The sequence below is a fragment of the Triticum aestivum genome, chromosome 2A, assembly GCF_018294505.1.
Source record: "Triticum aestivum cultivar Chinese Spring chromosome 2A, IWGSC CS RefSeq v2.1, whole genome shotgun sequence".
NCBI classification, from domain to species: Eukaryota; Viridiplantae; Streptophyta; class Magnoliopsida; order Poales; family Poaceae; genus Triticum; species Triticum aestivum.
Window position 1 is genome coordinate 103,855,747 of NC_057797.1, and position 20,380 is coordinate 103,876,126.

At 43.6% G+C, this 20,380-nt stretch overlaps 2 protein-coding genes across 2 annotated transcripts; both read right to left on the reverse strand.

Annotated features, from left to right (window-relative positions):
* Positions 1-3,592: 3,592 nt before the first annotated feature.
* On the reverse strand, positions 3,593-4,183 carry LOC123187820 (dirigent protein 5-like). Its single transcript, XM_044599777.1, has 2 exons — positions 3,840-4,183; positions 3,593-3,740 (listed from the first exon to the last, which is right to left on the reverse strand). The coding sequence occupies exons 1-2, from the start codon at positions 4,181-4,183 to the stop codon at positions 3,593-3,595; spliced, it is 492 nt and encodes a 163-aa protein (XP_044455712.1).
* A 607-nt stretch (positions 4,184-4,790) lies between these two features.
* On the reverse strand, positions 4,791-19,697 carry LOC123187819 (SWI/SNF-related matrix-associated actin-dependent regulator of chromatin subfamily A-like protein 1). The gene is made up of 24 exons (XM_044599776.1): positions 19,316-19,697; positions 18,002-18,044; positions 17,828-17,919; positions 17,640-17,695; positions 17,444-17,519; positions 16,618-16,684; positions 16,198-16,264; positions 15,652-15,718; positions 15,207-15,290; positions 15,066-15,107; positions 14,118-14,273; positions 12,479-12,556; positions 11,644-11,712; positions 11,490-11,555; positions 11,284-11,412; positions 10,945-11,001; positions 10,311-10,400; positions 9,368-9,433; positions 6,771-6,839; positions 6,582-6,686; positions 5,824-5,949; positions 5,651-5,709; positions 5,528-5,564; positions 4,791-5,286 (listed from the first exon to the last, which is right to left on the reverse strand). The coding sequence occupies exons 1-24, from the start codon at positions 19,574-19,576 to the stop codon at positions 5,140-5,142; spliced, it is 2,109 nt and encodes a 702-aa protein (XP_044455711.1). The 5' UTR covers positions 19,577-19,697; the 3' UTR covers positions 4,791-5,139.
* Between the last annotated feature and the right edge of the window lie 683 nt (positions 19,698-20,380).

Here is a 20,380-nt window from a genome sequence, read left to right on the forward strand (position 1 = left end):
CTACACCCGTATTGACGGGCCTGCGTCCCCGCCCCGTCGCAACCGTCGCGGAAAGTTTATCAAGGTCAAGCTGCCGTTCGCGATCACCAAGGCAGGAGGCCACATCCTCCACTACATTGGAGGCGATGGTGACAGCGGTCCCTCGGGCTCGAGGAACATCGTGCTTGAGGAGGAACAGGCGACAGGACAACAGGCATGCTACGAGCAGTGCATCGCCACCTGTCGTTCCGTGTTCGCCAAGTCTGACACGACGCTGAATAGGTCAGCAATGACCCAGACCTCGCCGCTGCCTGGACCATCGACTGCTCCGTCACCACATCGCAGACGGCCGCCAAGGGGCGCCGCGGCCTTGACGCTGAGTTCATCAAGATCGGCGAGGAGGTGTTCGCTTAGCGACTCTTCCGCCAACGCCGGTTGGGGCAAGGCCGCCACTAGAGCTCTATGGGCGCCGTTGGCATTAGACGCGGCGGCCCTCCGCACCACGCAGACCCTCCGCACCACGCAGGAGGAAGCAGATAGGCTCCTCCGCGAGCGGTAGGCAATGGCCAGAAAATGTTGTCATGATGGACTGGCGCCATATTGCTATTGGAGGGTCGATGGCCACGATTACACGACGACGACGACGGTGTGGCCGGGAAGGGAGCCCACGCGTATGAGGTGGTCGTCTGATACATAGCGTAGGTTTTTTTGTTTTCAGTAAAACTGCCGAGATATCGGTCGTTTTATGTAAATTATGATCAAACTGGAATGAATTTTGCGTGTTTGATTAAATATTGTCCAGCCTGTTCAAATACTCTTTGAAAAGTATATGGATAGCTTTAAATGGCCGACTCCCGCATTAGTGTCCGTGGATAGTTTTGAATGAATTGTGTTATTTTTTATATTTATTCTAAGTGTTGCGGACTTAAAAATATAAAAATGAACGTTTTGCGAGACAGAGTTGGATGACCAGCTCTCGTATATATGCCGGTGGACTCTCCGGACTAGTCTGCAGACAAATATAGTGTCCGTTTTGAGGACGATCAAGGACGCAAGGGAGTCGGCGGGCAGCGAACGGCGGCAGGATGGCAGCACAGTGTGGCAACAGACCAGCAACCGAGGGACATGGGCCGTGCACTCGACACTCGTGCAGATGACCAATGAGCTGAGGAAGTTACTGGAGCGTTATGACGACGGCGGGCGGAGGTCGAACATGAGGTCCAGCGTCTGGTCACATGTGTCATGTATATTTTTTCAAGTCAATGTGTGTCATCTGTGTGCTAGTTATCCCGAGGCCTCTCTGGCGCCTTCAGCGTCGGTTAAAAGCTAATTCGCCAACCGGCGCACACCCCTCATGACCATTTACCCTTTTTCTGTTAAACTTTTTAAAAAGTGTGCAGGCGACATGACTCAAACTCGTGACTTCTTCATTGGGAGAGAACTGCACCAACCAACTAGGACATCTTAACGCTCATGGCTATTACCTTCTTTTTGTTCCTTTTCTTTTTCTTCAGTTCGCGAAAGCCCTCGGTTTTGGGAAGCTTCCCCAACCGGTTTTCCCGGTTTGCTAGTCAGTTTTGGGTGGTTCTTATTTGGTTCTTCTTTCTTTTTCCTTGTTTCTTTTTCTTGTTTTTTTATTTATTTTCTTTCTTTTTTTCTTAAATGCCAAACTTTTAAAAATTCATGAACTTTTTTCCCCGAATTGATGAACTTTTTTCCAAAAATTCATGAACTTTTTCATCAAAATCAACGACCTTGTTATTTTCAAAATCAATGAAGTTTTTTCAAATCCGTGGAATTTTTCTCAAAATTCGTGCACTTTTTTCAAATTTGTGAACTTTTTGTCAAAATAAATGCACTTTTTTGCAAAATCAATGAAAAAAATTCAAATTCATGAACCTTTTTCAAATCCATGAACTTTTTTTCAAAATCATGTTTTTAAAAAGTTTGGAACTATTACTGAATTTGCTTGTTTTTCAAATCCAAGGACTTCTTTGAATTCGATAACATTTTTGCTTTTTGGATTTTTTTTTCGTTTTTGTCAAAAGTCAACTGCTGACCAGTCAATGGGCTGAACCCTGACCCATACAAAATTCTATATATGTAATACCTCCAAAATGTTATCTAAAAAACATTAAAATAATATGTAATGCCTAGTGTTGGATATTTTGTGATTTGCATCTAAACAGTAGATCAATAATTTGTTGCTACTACAGTGTTGCATCAGTGGTCCAGTTGCTACAGCAATTTTGTCATGATCGGGGGCAATTTTCCTCCAACTTAGTGCACACTGCACAGTGCATATAAATACTCCCTCCGTTTTTATTTAGTTCGCATATTAGCTTTGGTCAAAGTCAAGCTTTACAAACTTTGACCAAGCTTATAAACAAAAATATTAAGATATACAATAACAAATCAACAACATTAGATTTATTATTGAATGTACTTTCACATCGTATATACTTATTATGATAAATGTCTATATTGTTTTCTATAAACTTGGTCAAACTTTATGAAGTTTGACTTCAGTCAACTCTAATATGCAGAGTAAATAAAAACAGAGGGAGTACATGTGAGAGGAGATCCGTACGCGGCTGCTCTAAGCTCATGCTCTCACCCTCACTCAAGCTCGACCCCAAGCTCAGGATCAGAGCAAGCACTGAAGGCATTGGGAAGGACCAAACAGACATCATATTAAGATCTAGAAGGAGAAGGAAGAAGAAGAGAAGATGACAAGACCTCAAGATCAAGGTAACTGTCCATCTTCTCATTTCTATGTGGCTCAAGCTTAACCTGGTTGATCCTGACAATCAACACATGGGGCGCAGCTCTGCTCTTGTCCATAAATTTAGACTTTTCTGGTAACTAGTTGGAGTATGAAAAAAGCGTCAAGAGGGTGCAAGCACAAGGAGCTAGGAAGGATGGAAGAGATCTTTACCCTCTTTTCACTTCACTACTCAAACTTTTTGTTAGAAAAAGCGAAAATAGCTCAGTGGGAGGAGACGTTCTCGTCGACGACGAGGCGCCTACGGTGACTTCGTAAATCTCAAGATGATATGCCGGCTCAGTCTCTCGGAGGTGCTCATAGGGGTAGGGTGTGCGTGTGTGCGTTCATAAGGATGAGTGTATGCACGTGTATATGAACGCTTATGTCTGTACTGATGCTCAAAAAAAATTGCGGTCTACATTGATCTTAGCCTAATTAAGCACCAAAAGAGTCTAGACGTGAGGTGAAGTGTTGGAATTGGTTGGTACATAGATTCACCCATGGTGGAAGGCATGTTATCAACTCTTTTTTTTTTGGCTTTTGGGTGATCTGGCCGGTGCGTGCACTTCTACAGCAATGAGCTAGGGTTGTTATCATTTGCAAAGTGAGTCTTTATATAACACAGGATAAAGGTGCGGTACATTTTACACTCGTATTGGCGTATAACACGACAATGACACACGATCCACATGCATGCCCACACATGCAACGCACATCACAACACAAACACATCGGCAGCAGCTTCAGCACACATGCATCACTCCTAATCGGCAGTTCGGCACTAGCATATTAATCCCACCACCTCCCTACGGCATCCCATGATCTCATCAGGTGATATTCGGAGCCTCAGACGTAGCACTCGTAGAGCTTGATGTCCATCTGCAGGCGGAAGTAGAGCAACCCCTCGACGGCGTCGGTGCGGAGCGTGGCGACGCCGCGCGCCATGAAGAAATCGCCGGTGCCGCCGACGACGGAGATGTCCCGCGTCTCCTCGCCCATGAGGTCGGCGCCCATGAGATTGAGGGTGCCCCTGTGCGCCGTGGAGTTGAACACGAGCGAGAAGGCGAACCACGCGTTGAAGGACCCCTTCCCGTCGTAGAAGTAGAACCCCTGTGCGCGCGCCGCGGGCTCCTCCTCGGCCCCGGCGGGCAGCGCCTGCCCCACCGTCACCGGGTCATCGAACACCACCAGCATGCCGAAGTAGGTGTCGTTGCTCAGCGCCGGCGGGCTCGTCGCGGCCGCTGACGTCGCGTTGGCCGTGTTGTTGGCGCCGTCGTGGAGGATGTCGTGGTAGTAGAGCGTCATCTGCCTGCACGGCTCGTCGGGGCTGCCGGAGACGAGCCTCCTCCGGCCGTCGGCGGCGGCGGCGACGCCGAAACCGATCAGGAGAAACGTCGCGAGCATGACGGCCCTTGAAGATGCCGCGAGGCCTTGCATTGTCGTCGATCGGTGCAACTCTTGCCTGCTATATGTGCTTAAGCAGGCAGTGCCAGTAGCTAGCTGATCGAAGGGCTCGGCTCGTGCATGCTGTGTAAGCAAATCCGCATATATATAGGCGTGGAGCAGACAATACTAGTGGGGTTGGTTCGGTGAAAAGGACCGACCCGGTAAAAGGGGGCCGGCCGGCCGGGCATAAATCTGAGTGAAAAGTAACGGTAGCGATCAGACACACATGGCGTGGTTGGTATAGTGTCGTTGTTCCAGCACCATGCTGTGAAAACTTGTGCAAAATAACATGCGTTGGTGCCATTTCCGCGTCACTTTGAACCTCATCAACTACTCCCTCTGGGAGTACTATTTATTTTTCTACTGACATAGGCTTATGCGCAAAACTCCCCTACGTGCACTTTACCTACGAAACATGTCGCCAAACTGCACATTTAGTAGGCAACATGGTCACAAAACTACAACACTACTCTTCTAAGAGAAAAGTTTAATGATATTTACTCGTCAGTAACACTCGACTGTGACTTGGCATGCCAGCGATGTTTGGCTTCGTTGATTTGGCCGTACATACTGGCATACTTGGCCCAGCTGTGAGGTGTTGACAATGAAGAAAGTAGCCCTAACAATGCATTGTTTTTCCCTAAAAAAATGCATTGTTTTTTTAAAGGAGGTTAACCCACAGCCTCTGCATTATTGCGATGCACACAGCCATAAGATGTCCACTAGAAAAACTCTACCATGTCCACAGCTTTCACATATTCACCATTCACCATTACTCCAGGCACTAAGATGGCAATACTCTCACATATACTACTGCTATCCAAAATACAACAAGGCAATGCGGACGGTGCTACCATACATTTACAACGGCGGTGATACACGGCAGGACCAATCGGGTCAAGAAACAACAAAAGCATGCACTTGATCACAGTGCGTTGATCCCTCCATCAAAACCTGCGGCTTTTCGGGCTGGGCTGGGCTTCCGTGGAAGTGCTGCATCGCTTGAGGTAGGTGTCAAGTGTCTTCTGCTTCGAGGGGCTTGGTCTCGTTTCAATCTGCGAGACGTTCAGCGTTTTCTCCTGCCCGTCCAGCATCTGGTGACAACAGAACATCACATTGTCAGACCCATTCATGGCATATCAACCGTTGATATGAGAAACCTCAATGGACATTATAACTGCCGAACAGTTTCAGGGTAATTATAACTAAAATCACTAGAAAAGCCAACGGGGTCAGCTATCGTTATGCGCTTATGATGGAATGAAATGTTGGTTATCGTAGAAGAAAATAGTGTGCAAGTGCAAGGACAGAGGGAAAGAGGGACAAATAGCAGACCTGCCCCAAATTCTCAAGTTTGCCTTGAACAACATCCCTACAGAGCAATAAAAGTGGCAAAGACACTTCAGTGGATGATCTTAAGTACAACAGTTGTGTATGGAAAACAAGATTCAGGCATACCATATAATATCATCTACTGTGTCGTTTGCGAGAAGGTAATATATGTTCACCGAAGAAACCTGGAAATTTGGGAAGAGAACAAGAGGAAAAAAAAGGGTCAGAAAGGTGGACCCACAAATTATCAACTGCAGAGAAGCCACATATTAGGCTAGAACAAGAAATGCGATGTTCACCTGACCAATCCGGTGGGCACGATCCTCTGCCTGAATAATGTCACCTGGAGTCCATGATAACTCAGCAAAGATAACTGTACTTGCTGCTGTCAAAGTTAACCCCACGCCTCCAGCTTTGATGGATAACTGCAATGTTAAGGCTTCCATGAGGTTACACACAATAAATAAACAGAACTTTCCATCCAGAAATTTTATAAAATGATGTCTGTTGGTTGGAGCATTGCATTATGCTGTGTGATCTCAATTGTGACTTAACTACATATGCTTTCAAATCTTTGTGATTGTTCGCCTTATTATTGAATAAGGCAAACATATCTCTACCATGGCCTAGCCTTGGTGCTCTCTTCCAGCTCTAGAAGCACAAAGGCTTCAGAAAAGGTCATAATTCACTGGCAGTTTCAGTCAGCATTGTGCCACCCAAGGATCATTTTCGTGGGCAAGTGAACAATATGCGAAAAATATATGCCGGTAAATAAACTTAAAGTGAATAAACATGTAGGTATCATTTGCAGTTGTGCACACACGTTGGTATCAATCAGCTTATATGCAATTAACTCTGGCAGAACGCTATGCATTCCAAAAAAAAAACTCCAGCAGAACGCTAACTATAATATAATGCCCAAAATTAATAGGAATTAGCACAACTCTGGCAGAACGCTAACTAGAATATAATGCCCGGAATTAATAGGAATTAGCACAACTCTGGCAGAACACTAACTAGAATATAATGGCCAAAATTAATAGGGATTAGCACATACCACTGCTGCCTTGATGTCATCCTTGTTCTGGAAATCTGTGACCAAATTTTGCCTTACAGCTACAGGTGTTTGGCCATCAATTCTTATACATTTGACTTTCTTTTTCTGAAACACGGCAGTATGTAGGTATGTAGTAGCTCCAGATGTATCATAAACAGGTCAAATCGAAATAAACTCTTAGGAACTTACCAAGAGATGTTGGTGAATAGCATCAATCATGGGTTGATGGTGTGCAAATATTAAGAATTTGCAGTCAGCCTGACAAATAAAGCCATCAGTCAAATGTGAATGACTTGATAAAAGACATATCAAAGCCATTTCACAGAGGGCTTCTCCAATTCCAGGCTGGGTGATGATTATGCCATACTAGCTAAATTCCCATACTTTGTCACCGATAAAAAAAATTGATCAATTAAGATATTATCTGTTGTTGCCTCTCTCTCTCTCTCTCTCACGCCGGACAGAGGTGGAAGTAAGAGCACACTTTTTTCCCGGCGACGAACGCCCCGGCGCCCAAACGCCTCATTTATATTCAGCACATAGGCTACATCACGGCTGAGAGCTTCACCGGCTCCTTCCACAATCAGTACACAAGCGTTTTTATATCCGACGCACACACATACTAGCACACGCACGCATGCAAGACCCGGCCACCACACCGGCCACTAACTCCACGCACGCAGTAATCTTGCTAACTAACCACAGCGTGCACGCCTCTTACTTGACCGGCACACGCTATCTTATCCATCTACCGCATGCATGCACGACCGCACACCACGGCTGCCTAACTGATCGGCCGAAGCTGCTGCTCGTTGCCAGCTCCGCGTAGACGACTCAGCCACCATCAAGCATTGTGGCTTACTCCTAACATTCTCCCCTTAAGCCACAACCCCACCGTCGTCAGAGTTGTTGCAGTTCCTGTCATTGTCGTCGTCACGGCCGTGACACAGCTCGCGGACCCGAACCGGCGCTTCGACACCGGTCACACCGCACGGACCCGACCTGGCGCACTGACGCCAGTCACACCGTACTCCGTCACGACCCCGGCGACATATGCCGAACTCCTTCTCCGCCGGCGACACACGCCTGACATCCCTCGACGCCCCGCACGTCCCGCGCGCACCCGACGCGCCCGACCGCCCCAGTGCGTCCCGCATGTCCCGCGCGCACCCGACGCGCCCGACAAGCCCAACCACACCAGTGAGTCCTGCACGTCCCGCGCGCATCCGACGCGCCCGACGAGCCCGACCGCACCAGACGCTCACCGCGCGCCCGCGGTCCCGACACGTCCAGTGCGCACCCATAACACGCACCGGTCGCGCCCGGCTCGCCGCCGCGGCTTATTGCCCTGCACCGCTGCGCCGTCCATGCCGCCACGCCGTGCTGCGCCGCCGCGCCACCACGCAGCGCCTCGGCGGCCTCCGCGGTCACCGCCCGCCGCCTCTGCCACGCGCCATGATAGCCACAGCGTCGCCCACCTCCATGGGCCAACACACGGCCCGGAGCTCCGTCGCACAGCCGCCGGCGAGCGCTGCCACGCCTCTGGCACGGCAAGCACGCCCAAGACACCAAGCTCATGATACCAAATGTTGTTGCCGCTCTCTCTCTCACGCCGGACAGAGGTGGAAGTAAGAGCACACTTTTTTCCTGGCGAGCAACGCCCCGGCGACGAACGCCTCATTTATATTCAGCACATAGGCTACATCACGGCTGAGAGCTTCACCGGCTCCTTCCACAATCAGTACACAAGCGCTTTTATATCCGACACACACACATACTAGCACACGCACGCACGCAAGACCTGGCCACCACACCGGCCACTAACTCCACGCATGCAGTAATCTTGCTAACTAACCACAGCGTGCACGCCTCTTACTTGACCGGCACACACGCTATCTTATCCATCTACCGCATGCATGCACGACCGCACACCACGGCTGCCTAACTGATCGGCCGAAGCTGCTGCTCGTTGCCAGCTCCGCGTAGACGACTCAGCCACCATCAAGCATTGTGGCTTACTCCTAACATTATCATCAACTAAGCTGGATTTTCCCTCAGCATGGCTACTATACCACCCCCCCCCCCCCCCCCCCCCCCCCGCGTCATGCTACATTTTCATTAGAGATTTTTCAAGAGGTGGTTAAGTTAGTCCGTGAACAAGCTTCATTCTATTTTATAGTTAGTTAAACTGTTATGTCTTGTCAGACTTTCTCGCATAGTGGGAAAGAGAGGTCAAAGATGCGGATGAACTGCATCAACAGCTCCCACTTATAATTCACTTATTTAGTTCAGCTCAAACTAAAGTTAGTAAACTGAAACAGGCAGGCTATAAAAATGGATTCTATTTTTCAAGAGGTGGTTAAGTTAGTCTGTGAACAAGCTTCATTCTATTTTATAGTTAGTTAAACTGTTATGTCTTATCAGACTTTCTCGCATAGTGGGAAAGAGAGGTCAAAGATGTGGATGAACTTTGCATCACCAGCTCCCACTTATAATTCACTTATTTAGTTCAGCTCAAACTAAAGTTACTAAACTGAAACAGGTAGGCTACAAAAATGGATTCTAATTTTCATATGGTATCATGCATGCAAAGAATGTGGTCCCACCGAAGTGTGAGGCACGTATAGTTCAATATAAATTAGTCAAAAGCTGTGGGGTGTCTACTTCAGCTAGCCAAGTTATGATACTCAAATTGGAACCAAAAACTGGCAGTCATGACAGTTTTATCAAATCTGGTCTTATTAGAGTAGCTAAGAGGACAATCTACAAATATCTCATATAGTTACCTCAATTACAGTGGCCAGGTAATCAAGCACTGCTGGAATTTTGGCGTCAGCCGAATTATTATAGATCTGCGATTAGGCATGAAAAATGAGCAGTGATACCAATAACAAATCACTTTTAAGAGATTGAAAATACAAGCCTGTGATAGTAAATAATATAACAAGAACTGTGGAGAGAATTATATATTCTATTTCAAATGCATGTCCTCGGTGTATCTTCATGTTAGGCGCATATAAGAATATTAAATATAAAGATATGGCACAAAAATTGTGCTTCACCACATTAAAAAAGGAAAAATATGTCCTCAATAAAGCAAGAAAATATGGCAAAATGTATGAATTTACTAATGACGAACCTAAAACCCTATCCCTGTGTTTAATTGCTCCTAATATTGAATGAATGAAGATGAAAGTCGAAATCAAGTCTAACAGATAACACTGTAACAGTGTAACTGCATGCTATTAAATGCAGATAGAAAAAGAATTAACTATCCTCATGCAAAGCAATGCAGTTGAGCTGCATCAATTGTTGCATCAAATAGGCATCAGTTATATATAAATTTAAAAAAAAATAACTATTTAATTATCATAAAGTTGCTCCTAATATGGTCTAAGAAGATAAAGAAATGCAAAAGTACCTACCTAAAAAAACTGCAAAAGTACCTATTTATTCGTCATCCCAGTCTAAGGCAAAAACTTCAACTAGAAAAATAAAAACGCAATTGTAAATAATATCTCTTCACATGCCTAGAAAAAAAGTAAATGAAATACGGCAACAGTATGTTTTTCCTCTATATTTTATGCAGCTTAGTTTACTAAGTTCACAACAGAAAGGGTGGAATATTTCAAGTTCATCAAGAAAAAAAATCAAAAAAAGTTCATCAAGAAAATGATGACCAACTTCAGAGTAGCATAAAGGCATACAGAATATACATATTTAGATTACCTTATTGATAATATTCTTTTGATTAAATTTCAGAGAGTCGATCGTCTCCTGTGAGTCACACGACTGCATTTTGATCTTGACAGTCTCCAACTACAAAAAGACAAACCACATCACGACTCTGGCACTAGAATATTACCTTATCATATAACTGATCTAACCATAAAACGATGGACCAATTTATCATATATAATATCTCTCTTTTCTTTATTAAAAAAGGAAGATTAACCATTTCAAACATCCATATATGGTTGACAACAAATAGTGCAACGAAGAGACCCATAACATTTTGGTTAGCTTAACTTCAGAAAAAGATCATAAAATTTCAACTTCAATAATTTCTGGTATATAAATCAATCATAAAGTTTTAACTTTGATAATTTCTGGTATATATGAATCAAATGTCTCACTGGATGATAAAATAAGTGGAGAGGACAGGCTGTCCCAGCACCCATATAAAAGCTCTTCATTAATCCAAAGAATTAAGTCCAACAATCAAACAATGTGGCTAGAAGTGCCGACGCGTTGAGCTACAAGAAGTGATTACTACAAGTTTTCATATGCTATGACTACAAGTCTACAGGGTATCATTTGCAGGAAAAAGATAGTACATTAAAGTAATACTGATATACTGTACCTCACGAAAAAGAGCGCGGATATGTTTCATCTCTTTCTCGCTTAAGTCTAGAAAGACCTGAAAAGATTGGCAACATACGAACATTAGGTATAGATGTTAAAGGATCATCCACATATTCTGTATAAGATAATAAGAAAAAAATGAGCATTTAAAAGAGAAAACCAAATCAACACAAGAAGGCCCAGAAACAATTAGGGTTGGTGATCAACAGATCTCATGAAAATCATTCTGAATTGTTTACCGTAAACTTTGATGCAAGGCAAAAATGAAATTTTGTAGATACAGCAAGTCCAGTTCTATTTTTCATCTTTATATCGGAAATAAACCCAATGAGGTTACCTGTTGCCTACGCTTAACAGGCAACTCCGAAAGAACATCTTTCTTCAACCTGCGGATCATGACGGTTGCTTTCATCAAATTATGTAGCTCCTCATGATTGCTAGCGCCTTGATATAACCCAAAATATCCCTGGGAAAGAACCACAGTAAATAGTAATAATTGGTGGCAGAAAATGAAGAAAGCAATTTCGTTAAGCTAGTACTTACACCTTTGCAGTATCTATTGCCATATTCATTTACGTTCTTGTAGACAGTAGGATATAACGCCTGGAGCTGCACAAATAGAGAATTAGTTGCTTCTCTACGGTGGAAAATCTCCTGTCATCAAGTATGTGCAACTAAATCTCAAAACAGCCTGTACCTGAGTAAACAACTCGATGGGGCGAGATAAGGCAGGCGTTCCACTTAGCAAAACCACATATTGAGCTTTCTGTAAGTATGAAGTCACAATTGGTTAATTTTGTTGATACTGTCATGTGATTTATCTTTTGGTATGCTGTAATTAGGCAAGAAATTGTTCAATGGAATGAAACCTGAGAGAGCACAATACATCCTAAGGAACTGGTGGTATTAACGGGAAAAAAATATTCAAGGTCACAGCATGTACTCTCTCCATTTCACTGTAAATTTGTTCACACCCCACCATGCACCCAGACCAAGGAAGCACCAAGTCTAAGAAGCATTTAGGCCTTGTTCGGTTCCTTCAGATTTGAAGGGGTTTGGAGGGGATTGAGAGGGATTAAATCCCCCACAAGTCAAAATCCACCTCAATCCCCTCCAATCCTCTCCAATCCCCTTGTGGGAGGGATTAACCGAACAAGCCCTTAATGAGAGAAATGACCGTGCATAGCCCCAACTAAGTGACACACTAAGCTACTTAACAATCATCTAAGATATTTTAGTATGATAGAGAGCAGCAACATTGCAATAACTATACTCATAATTCCCTCAATGGATGAACAATTAAAGACGGAGACCTGAGACCCTGTTTGGAAATTCTGGCCATCAGAAGGGCTAGTATGAAATAACTAGACAAGAACCAAAGATCATACTGTGAGTGGCATTTGGTTGGGATGAAGTGATGCAGACTACCCAAATTTATCAAACCTATTCAACCAAATTAAACTGTAACAACGAAAAAATAAGAAATTTCTGCTCCAGAAATAAAACTCGTTTCCTCATAAGAGACATCAAACCTGCAGAACAGGAAGTGAAGCGATTGTTCTCTTCGCTTGGCCATTCTTCAGGAAGTGTGACTCATCAGCTATAACTATCTGAATGAAAATCATTCAAAAGCAAGTATAAATGGATTATGAATAGCAATATTCTGAGTTCATGGTAATTAGGACAATTACGATAGAGGTCGCTATATTCACAATACAGAGTGAAGCGAATATCCATATGATGGGGGTAAAATGGAACATGTTGATCCTTTTGCTTTCCATTGGCAAGAAACCTAATTGATGTGCTTGCCTATGGAAGCACCAACCAGAGTCAACAAATGCATCATCACAAAATGGAACTTATCAGTTTCTTCACAAGGTTTAGATGAAACTCATTTGTCAGTCCCAGAGGTGAAACCTCAATCCCCCAAGTACTCCTGATTTAATGAATAGGGGTAAATTATAATTAATCCTGCCAACAGGCTGCAGTGCTCTCAACACAATAAATTCTTGAGACGTCAAATATATAGATTGCTCTATCCAATGCTAAATGGCGTCCATTAAACAATAACTAAAAATATCTTTATAAAAGCAGTCTTTAGTCTACATGCACGGCCCTTTCCATCTACTTGAAATCTGTGTAATCATGTTCATTACTTCAGTGTAACTGCAAATGCTGGATGCAGGATTATGCTCTGCAATCAATCATATGGCTGGGTGCCGCGTCAGTCATTTGGTGAAAGAATTAAAGATTCATACTCGAATAAGTTATTTTGCAGCTATGGCAGGCTGTGCAGCACACCACCCTCTCCGACGAGCCAGACCAGCTGATCTGGAAGTGGTCTGCCAATGCCACCTACTCTGCACAGTCCTGCTATTTGGCCACCTCCCACGGGTCCACGCTGTGCTACTCCTGGAAGCTCTTGTAGAAAAGCTGGGCGCTGCCGCGGGTAAATTCTTCCACTGGCTGGCCGACCAGGATCAATGCTGGACCACTGATAGGCTTGCTTGCCGTGGACTCCAGCACCATCCCCGCAGCCTCGCCAAGTCCTGGAAAGTATATGGCATCTGCTGCTGGACTGCCCCTTCACCTGCCAAACCTGGCATGAAATCCTAGCTTGGCTCAGAATGACGATCCGTGCACCAGACCATGAAGCTACGCTAATGGATTGGTGGCTGCATGCGAAACAGGGCACGCCGACGCTGCAATGCAAGGGTCTGACATCTATCACCCAGCCCATGCCTTGGATGGTCTGGAAACACCGGAACGAGTACGTCTTTGAGGGTGCCCAACCTTCAATCGCTACACTAGTTGGCATGATCGAAGACGAGGCCTCCTCCTGGGCAAAGGCTGACACTCGAGGGATCAGGATTGTACTGCCCTAAACCTGGGATGTTCACTAATTTCCATTCATCTTTTTTGTACCCCGCACCTCCTCGAAGGATTGTAACTGAACTTCTGCCTTTTCAATGGAAAGAAACTCAAAGGTCTTTCGCGTTTTCTCGAAAAAAGAAGTTATTTTGCAAGAAACCTATGCTATTGGTTTATGTGTTCAGTAGCTAAATGGTAAATAACAGCCTGTGTACTGGGAAGTGGGAACACATTCTATGAAAATTTAAAATCACACAGCCCATATCCATAAATGAAACAGAAGATTAGATGAATCCATACCTTAAAATCCAAGTCCAGAAGAGTGCTTTGTATCTTGGGAACTACATCATAAGATATGACATTGAACATCCCATCCAAATGAAAATCTCCTTTGGTGTTTGAATATACCAATCTGAATCCTGCCTTATTTGATCCTCCAGTTTGTGGTAACACCACCTGAAAAAACTGTTGTTGATATCCATGGATAGAAGGAAATAAGATGTATCTAATATTGTTTCCTTAAGACTTGTCTAGCTATGTAAATTTACTTCCACAACAAGTTCCAATTAACAAAAAACATTCGTATGATATGAACTATTAACATGCAGTACAACTACCATAAATGCGGTTTAGTTGGGAACTGCTTATGATTTAACAGTTCCTTCATTTCTTCAGCAAGTGACACCATCAACTGTAGCAACTTATCACCAGCTTCTTATAGCCAGTGCTTTGAAGATACATTTTAATGGCATAAGAAGTTAAAAACACTTCAAAGAAAGTGCAGGGTGAAAAGTAAAGAGTTAAGTTCTGTTCACCTAAGAAATGAAATACTGAAGCAACATATGTTCAGAAAATATGGTCTTACAATTAAGAGATGGTTATGATTATGCTCAAATGTGGTTAAGGGGAAGAATATGAATAGAATGTTCAACATAGTAAAAAAATATCCATCCTTGTTCACCTGACCACGCAAATCAACCTAGAATTCAAGGAAACAAACATGCAAGACATATAATGTTTTTTCTATGTGCCACAAGATCATGTCCAATAGAAGTAAGGGGCAGATTCACTGGTGGAAAGAATTTGACACAAGTAGAGTTCCTGGTAAACCAAAAATGGGGCAAGGGATTTAGAACAATTACGAAAATCTAGTTAAGAATATTTATGATCAAGCAACATGTAGGTGAGAGATTTTAAGAGCAATCAAACCGAAAGAAGTGTTTACATTGAAAAACAAAGAGGATATACCAAGATATCTTCCGTAGGGATGTTAAGCCACTGCTGAATCATCTGTTATAATCGCAAAGCAGCAAATTCAAATCTCCCTTGAGGATAAAGGAAACTGCTGTTGAAATATAAATATGAGTTTTAAAAGTCAGAGATACTTACAGAAGCCCAATGTAGTCGCAATGAAGATGGAGAGATAACAAGAACTGGCCAGGCATCATGAAGGCAAGAAGCAACAGCAATTGCCTACATAGAGAAAATTAGGCAACAAAAACAATGACTGAAAGATTTGGACGTTGTTGTCTTGTACATTTTCGCTCGGCAGGTTTGAAAGTTACTGACTGCATGCTGCCGAGCAAAACGAACAGACACAAGTCCTTCCCCTGGGCGAGACGGTCATGTGCATCTGTATGTGTGGCGATCCTTTGCTAGTTTTTTCAGGGTGTGTGGGTGTGGCGTGTGTGTTTGGGGCGAGGGTATTTTTGCAACCCCCCCCCCCCCCCCCCTCTCTCTGTACTTTTATTTCATCTTAATGAAATGATAAGGAGCTCTCCTGCGTGTTGTAGAAAAAGAAGTGATTATGGTCCAGAGAGAATGTATAAATTACCTGCAATGTTTTTCCAAGACCCATTTCATCTGCTATCAGCACTCTGCCCCCATGTTTCAAAGCGAACCTACAATAACGAGAAAGAAAGGGTACGATGCTCAACTATGGGAAGGTACCACTGATCTTTAGTTCTTTACAGCCAAATCTAAATGTGCTGAGTGGTTAAGGACCAAATAAGCAACTTACATCCCATTTTACAACCTAATAATGTTTCATCCCAAGTAATAGATGTTGACGGGTACCCTCAGCACCATACTGTGATGGCATGACCAGGAACCATGAAGGTGTCAGTGGTACACAGGGAGGTATACGTAGACTGGGGACGGACGACAGCAGCCAGGATTTCAGGATCAATTTCTTGCTTAATCTATTAGGCTTAGCTTATGATTGATGTGCCACTGCCTAGTCTTGATTAAGGGCCATGGTTTCTGCTACATTTAACATCCTATAGCTGCACGACAACTACATGATTAAGTTCAACATTACACCAGTATGAATCTAAGAAAAGACATTTCCCACTGTTATGAGCAAGGATGTTGGATATACCTGACTCCGTCACGCTGAAAGGGCATAAGTTTTGACTCAACATCCGCTGGAATCTTGTCATACAAACCTTCCGCAAAACAAAAACAATAAAAAGAACAGTTAGATTAGCATTTTAAGAGAAAAATAGAAAAGTGGCAAGGCAATGGAAGCCTCACACCTGAACGCAAGACCTATCTGGGAAAATTAAATGTTTGCACAGGTCATTTGGATTTACACCTATGTGATAACTGTTGAAGAAATATTTTACTTCTGCATAGTCTATTATGAATATAACTGGACTAGAGGTTACTAGAAAGTAACACAGTTCTTAATATCTCAAGTGCATGTAATTTGGTCCATTCAAACAGCATCTTAGCAACGAGTGGATGAAAAAATATAAGCATGTGGTGTTTCCAATGTTTACTTTAGAAATTTAGATACCTCGGAGATCTTTGGCAGCTAAAGCAGCATCAAAAGCCCGCTGAACTAATGGGTCCAATTTTTGAACCTGACAGGTAAGTAAATGTACATAATATGGTCAAAAACGAATTGTCTATAGATGCACTACCAATAAAAACATCAAACAACCAATTTGGTGGATCCAGTAACCAACAGATTATTATTCACAGGCAAGAAACTGTTAGTTACTCTTGCTTGAGATGTAGAAAAGGCTCCAATTGCACAGACGACAGCACACTGAGGCCTATGTCTTGGGCCTTGTGGCTATGGAGTTCTTTTTTCCGAGAAACTGAAAATACAAGCTTCTCAAAGTTCCTTGAAATAACAAGAATAGTGGACCTCGCACACCAATGGCCTCACAAACAATAATACTTGACACTTTTGACTTTTCAAAGTCTGTGAGATGCTACTTACAAACTTCCGCCCTTTATTTTTACAACTTTACATTAAGATGTGCTAGTAGAGTTATGACTTCACAGAAAAATAACCAATCCAATGGTATATTCCGAATATATCCACCTAGATTTAAATTTATTGCCAGTCAAACTTTAGAAAGTCTAATTCTAGGATGTCAAGTAAAACCAACAGGGGTAGTATTTTCTTCAACAACATCTAAAAAAACTTGTATTATATATTCTCAAACCCGGAAGCTAATAAACATCATGAGAATGACTCAGTGGCTGAGTAGGAACAGAGCAGTTCAGCCAACCAGTCAATAAGGCAATAGAACAAATTCAACGAAACAAAATAGAAGATCACTACTAGAAATAGCAACACGGCTATTCGAAGTGCATAAAATAACTGTTACCTCAACAACTAATCCAGGTACAGCATGAAGAACTTCCTCCGCTATTGACAAAGATGTCGGAGGGAACATCCACACCCTAAGAATTTCACAAGTAAAACCGAACCAGGAATAAGTTATGTGTTTTACACAAGGCATCAAACTTTACTATGCTATAGAAAACATCTGGTGAAACTGTCAAGTAATAGAATAAGGGAACCTTTCTTTTCCATTCCAGCTAGCTTTCGGGATCTTGTGAAATGCATCCACGAGTTTCTGGGAGAGAAACGGGAGTAAGAAAATATATTGTAGACTATATAATTCTATGGCAACTGATTAAAGATTTGGCCGCTGGTGATAAAGGCAAAATGAGATGTATGGATATGTTAGGCAATAAGGGAAATGTACCTGGTTATAAGGGAACTTCGCTGCAATCACACCACTAGAGTGAAGGAAAAGATGTATAGATATCTTAGGCCAACTGCCCTGAATATTATTCACTTCAATGACAATTGAAAGGAAGAATGAGATGGGCCACAATTCATGTTAGAATAAACAGAAAACGTAGAGAATGTTGTATACCTGCGTTTGGTTGACTAAGCCGAGAAGGTGAAAGTGATTCTACCTGAAAAATAATGAAGGAATAATAAGGAATAGTATACAGATTTCCTTTGTCGGCAAGATGGAAGTTGGTAATATAACACAAAATAGATAAATTTCTGCTTCCATCAAACATGTATATCTCCATAATCAATTCAAAATTATGGAATCATGAATGAGGCCATTAATGGAATAATCCCAAATATCCAAACTCTGAAGAACGAATAATGCATTTTTCATTGCATACCCCAAAGGCTATCAAAGTATTGTGTGCAGTTCAAAATATAATGTTGACAGTATCTGCATCAAGATTTATCATGATGGGCAACTCAAAACAACAGAATAGCAAATGATACTACTCCTAAAAATGCCCAACGCTCTGAAGAATTAAGAACGAATTGTTCATTACATGCCCCAAAGGCCATCAAAGTATCGTATGCAGTTTTAAGAAAATGTTGACTATAGCTGCGTCAAGATTTATCTCATGTTTAGAAATTTGTACCAGCTTATTTCCAAAATTACCATCTTTTGACAAGACAAGTTGTACCTAACAAAGCTTCCAAACCATAGAATTTCAATTCTCAATGCAACACTGTCAGCAAGAGAAACTGAAATGCGCTTGAAAAAAAAGTTAACTACAGCCATCTAAGTTTGTTCCAGATCACCAAACCCAGACCATTGGACCATGTGACCTAAACTTCCAAGTCATGGTTCAAAGGTGCTAGATAGTCCTTTATCAAAAAGATGGAATCAAATACCTTCAACATATCAAACTTAATACTTTAATAACGGTAGGCTCAGTTCTTGACTTGCTGAAATTATTCTATGCACAAAAAGGCGAGCCTAAAAGGTAAAAAACAACGTCCAAATTCATCATACTTCAACAGAAAGCTTAGTTTCTCTTAACTCTAAACTACAAAGAATAAAGAAACATTTCTGACTCGAAAAGCATGAGAAAATTGACAGATTTACCACAATACAAGCGCATTAAGCTAAACCCCTGCCACATTTCCGACCAAATCACCAACCCACGAATCTTGGGCAAGAACATGTCTATTTCTTTCAAGAAATCACTACTGCATTCACAAAAGCTAGGTAAAAGAAAGAAGGGGATTTACCGCGGTGAACAGTACTGCATTCACGAAATGGCCCGTCATTCCAAATTCATTGGACATTACAGCAACAAAGATTTCCAATTTTCCGTGTCACGCACAAACCCAATCCCTAGTATTCAAACAATAAAGAACTCCCAAAAATACCTCTCCCAAACAGCAAAAGAACAGAGGAAACCCTAACCTTGCCGAAGCGAGACTCCAGGGAGACCCTGGAGGCGGGGTGCTCGTTCCGGAGCGGCGAAGAGACCGTGGCCGCCGGCGATAGGGCGCGGTTGGGGTGCGGCGAGATTGCGGGGGCGGTGGAGGCGGCGGAAGAGGAGGCCTTGCGCTCCGCAATCGCGCGGTAGGCGTCCTGCTCGAGCTTGGCGTACTGCTCCTCGCTTAGGCCCCAGTCGTCGTCGTCTAAGCCGCCCCAGCCGCCGGCGCCGCCTAGGCCCGCCATTTTCAGGCGGGCGTTTTGGGAGGGAGCTGTTTTGGCAAGGGAGAGGGTCTCAAACAGCGGTGCTCAACGGCGGGATCCCGACATAGGGGAAACGAAAACAAGTCTTCACTTTTGCACAGTATATTTACCACGTTTTCACTCTAGGGCATCTTTAAGGATCGACCCCAAACGAACACCGCAGAGCCATCCAATAAAGTCCCACATTGCTCGTGGACCAGTTTGGATGTTGATTTAAGTTTGCGAGTTTGGACATGAGCCAGGTAAAACTCCGACACCGTCGTCCACACAGAACTGAAGTGGAGCACGCACACTTGGAGTTGGCCGCACTGTTTCCACGATAAAAAAAACTTTCTCAACCCTCTCCTCTATCATCCCGTTGTTCTCTGCCTCAATTTTCGTCCCTTTTCCGTCCTCGTCGTTGCATGGACCCGTACAAAAAGATGTCAGAGACGTCGATGGTGAAGGATCAGCGAAGGCAGTCGCCCGAAAGATCAGCTCGGCGAACAAGCATGTCGCCTCAAACAGAAGGCAAAGGAGGCAGCGACGCTCAAAAAGAAGGGAGGTGGGCGTGACCGCGAACGTGCAGGGGGTGGGCCTGGCTTGGGATCGGTGGCGTCGTCGCCGGCCATGAAGACATCATTGTCGGAGTAAATGACCACGGGTAGCTTCATCTGCTTCCCATGGCGATTCAAGACATCGGGGCCGGCTGCGCCCCTCAAGTCTCGAAGACGAAGAGTCGCCTTCTCAGGGCTGGCTGGTCCAAGCGGCCGGTTGCCAGAGGGCGGCGGTCCTTAGAAGAAAGCC

Bases quoted from the DNA above. Each gene is read 5' to 3' on its own strand.
- LOC123187820 (XM_044599777.1), bottom strand. From the start codon at position 4,183: ATGCAAGGCCTCGCGGCATCTTCAAGGGCCGTCATGCTCGCGACGTTT. The intron at 3,741-3,839 runs CGGGAAGGGGTC...CGACCTCATGGG, and splicing joins CAGGGGTTCTACTTCTACGA to CGAGGAGACGCGGGACATCT.
- LOC123187819 (XM_044599776.1), bottom strand. From the start codon at position 19,576: ATGGCGGGCCTAGGCGGCGCCGGCGGCTGGGGCGGCTTAGACGACGAC. The intron at 15,108-15,206 runs GTAAGTATCTCT...CGATTATAACAG, and splicing joins TGCGACTACATTGGGCTTCT to ATGATTCAGCAGTGGCTTAA. The intron at 5,710-5,823 runs GTGAACATCGCA...CCAAATTTCCAG, and splicing joins GTGCCCACCGGATTGGTCAG to GTTTCTTCGGTGAACATATA.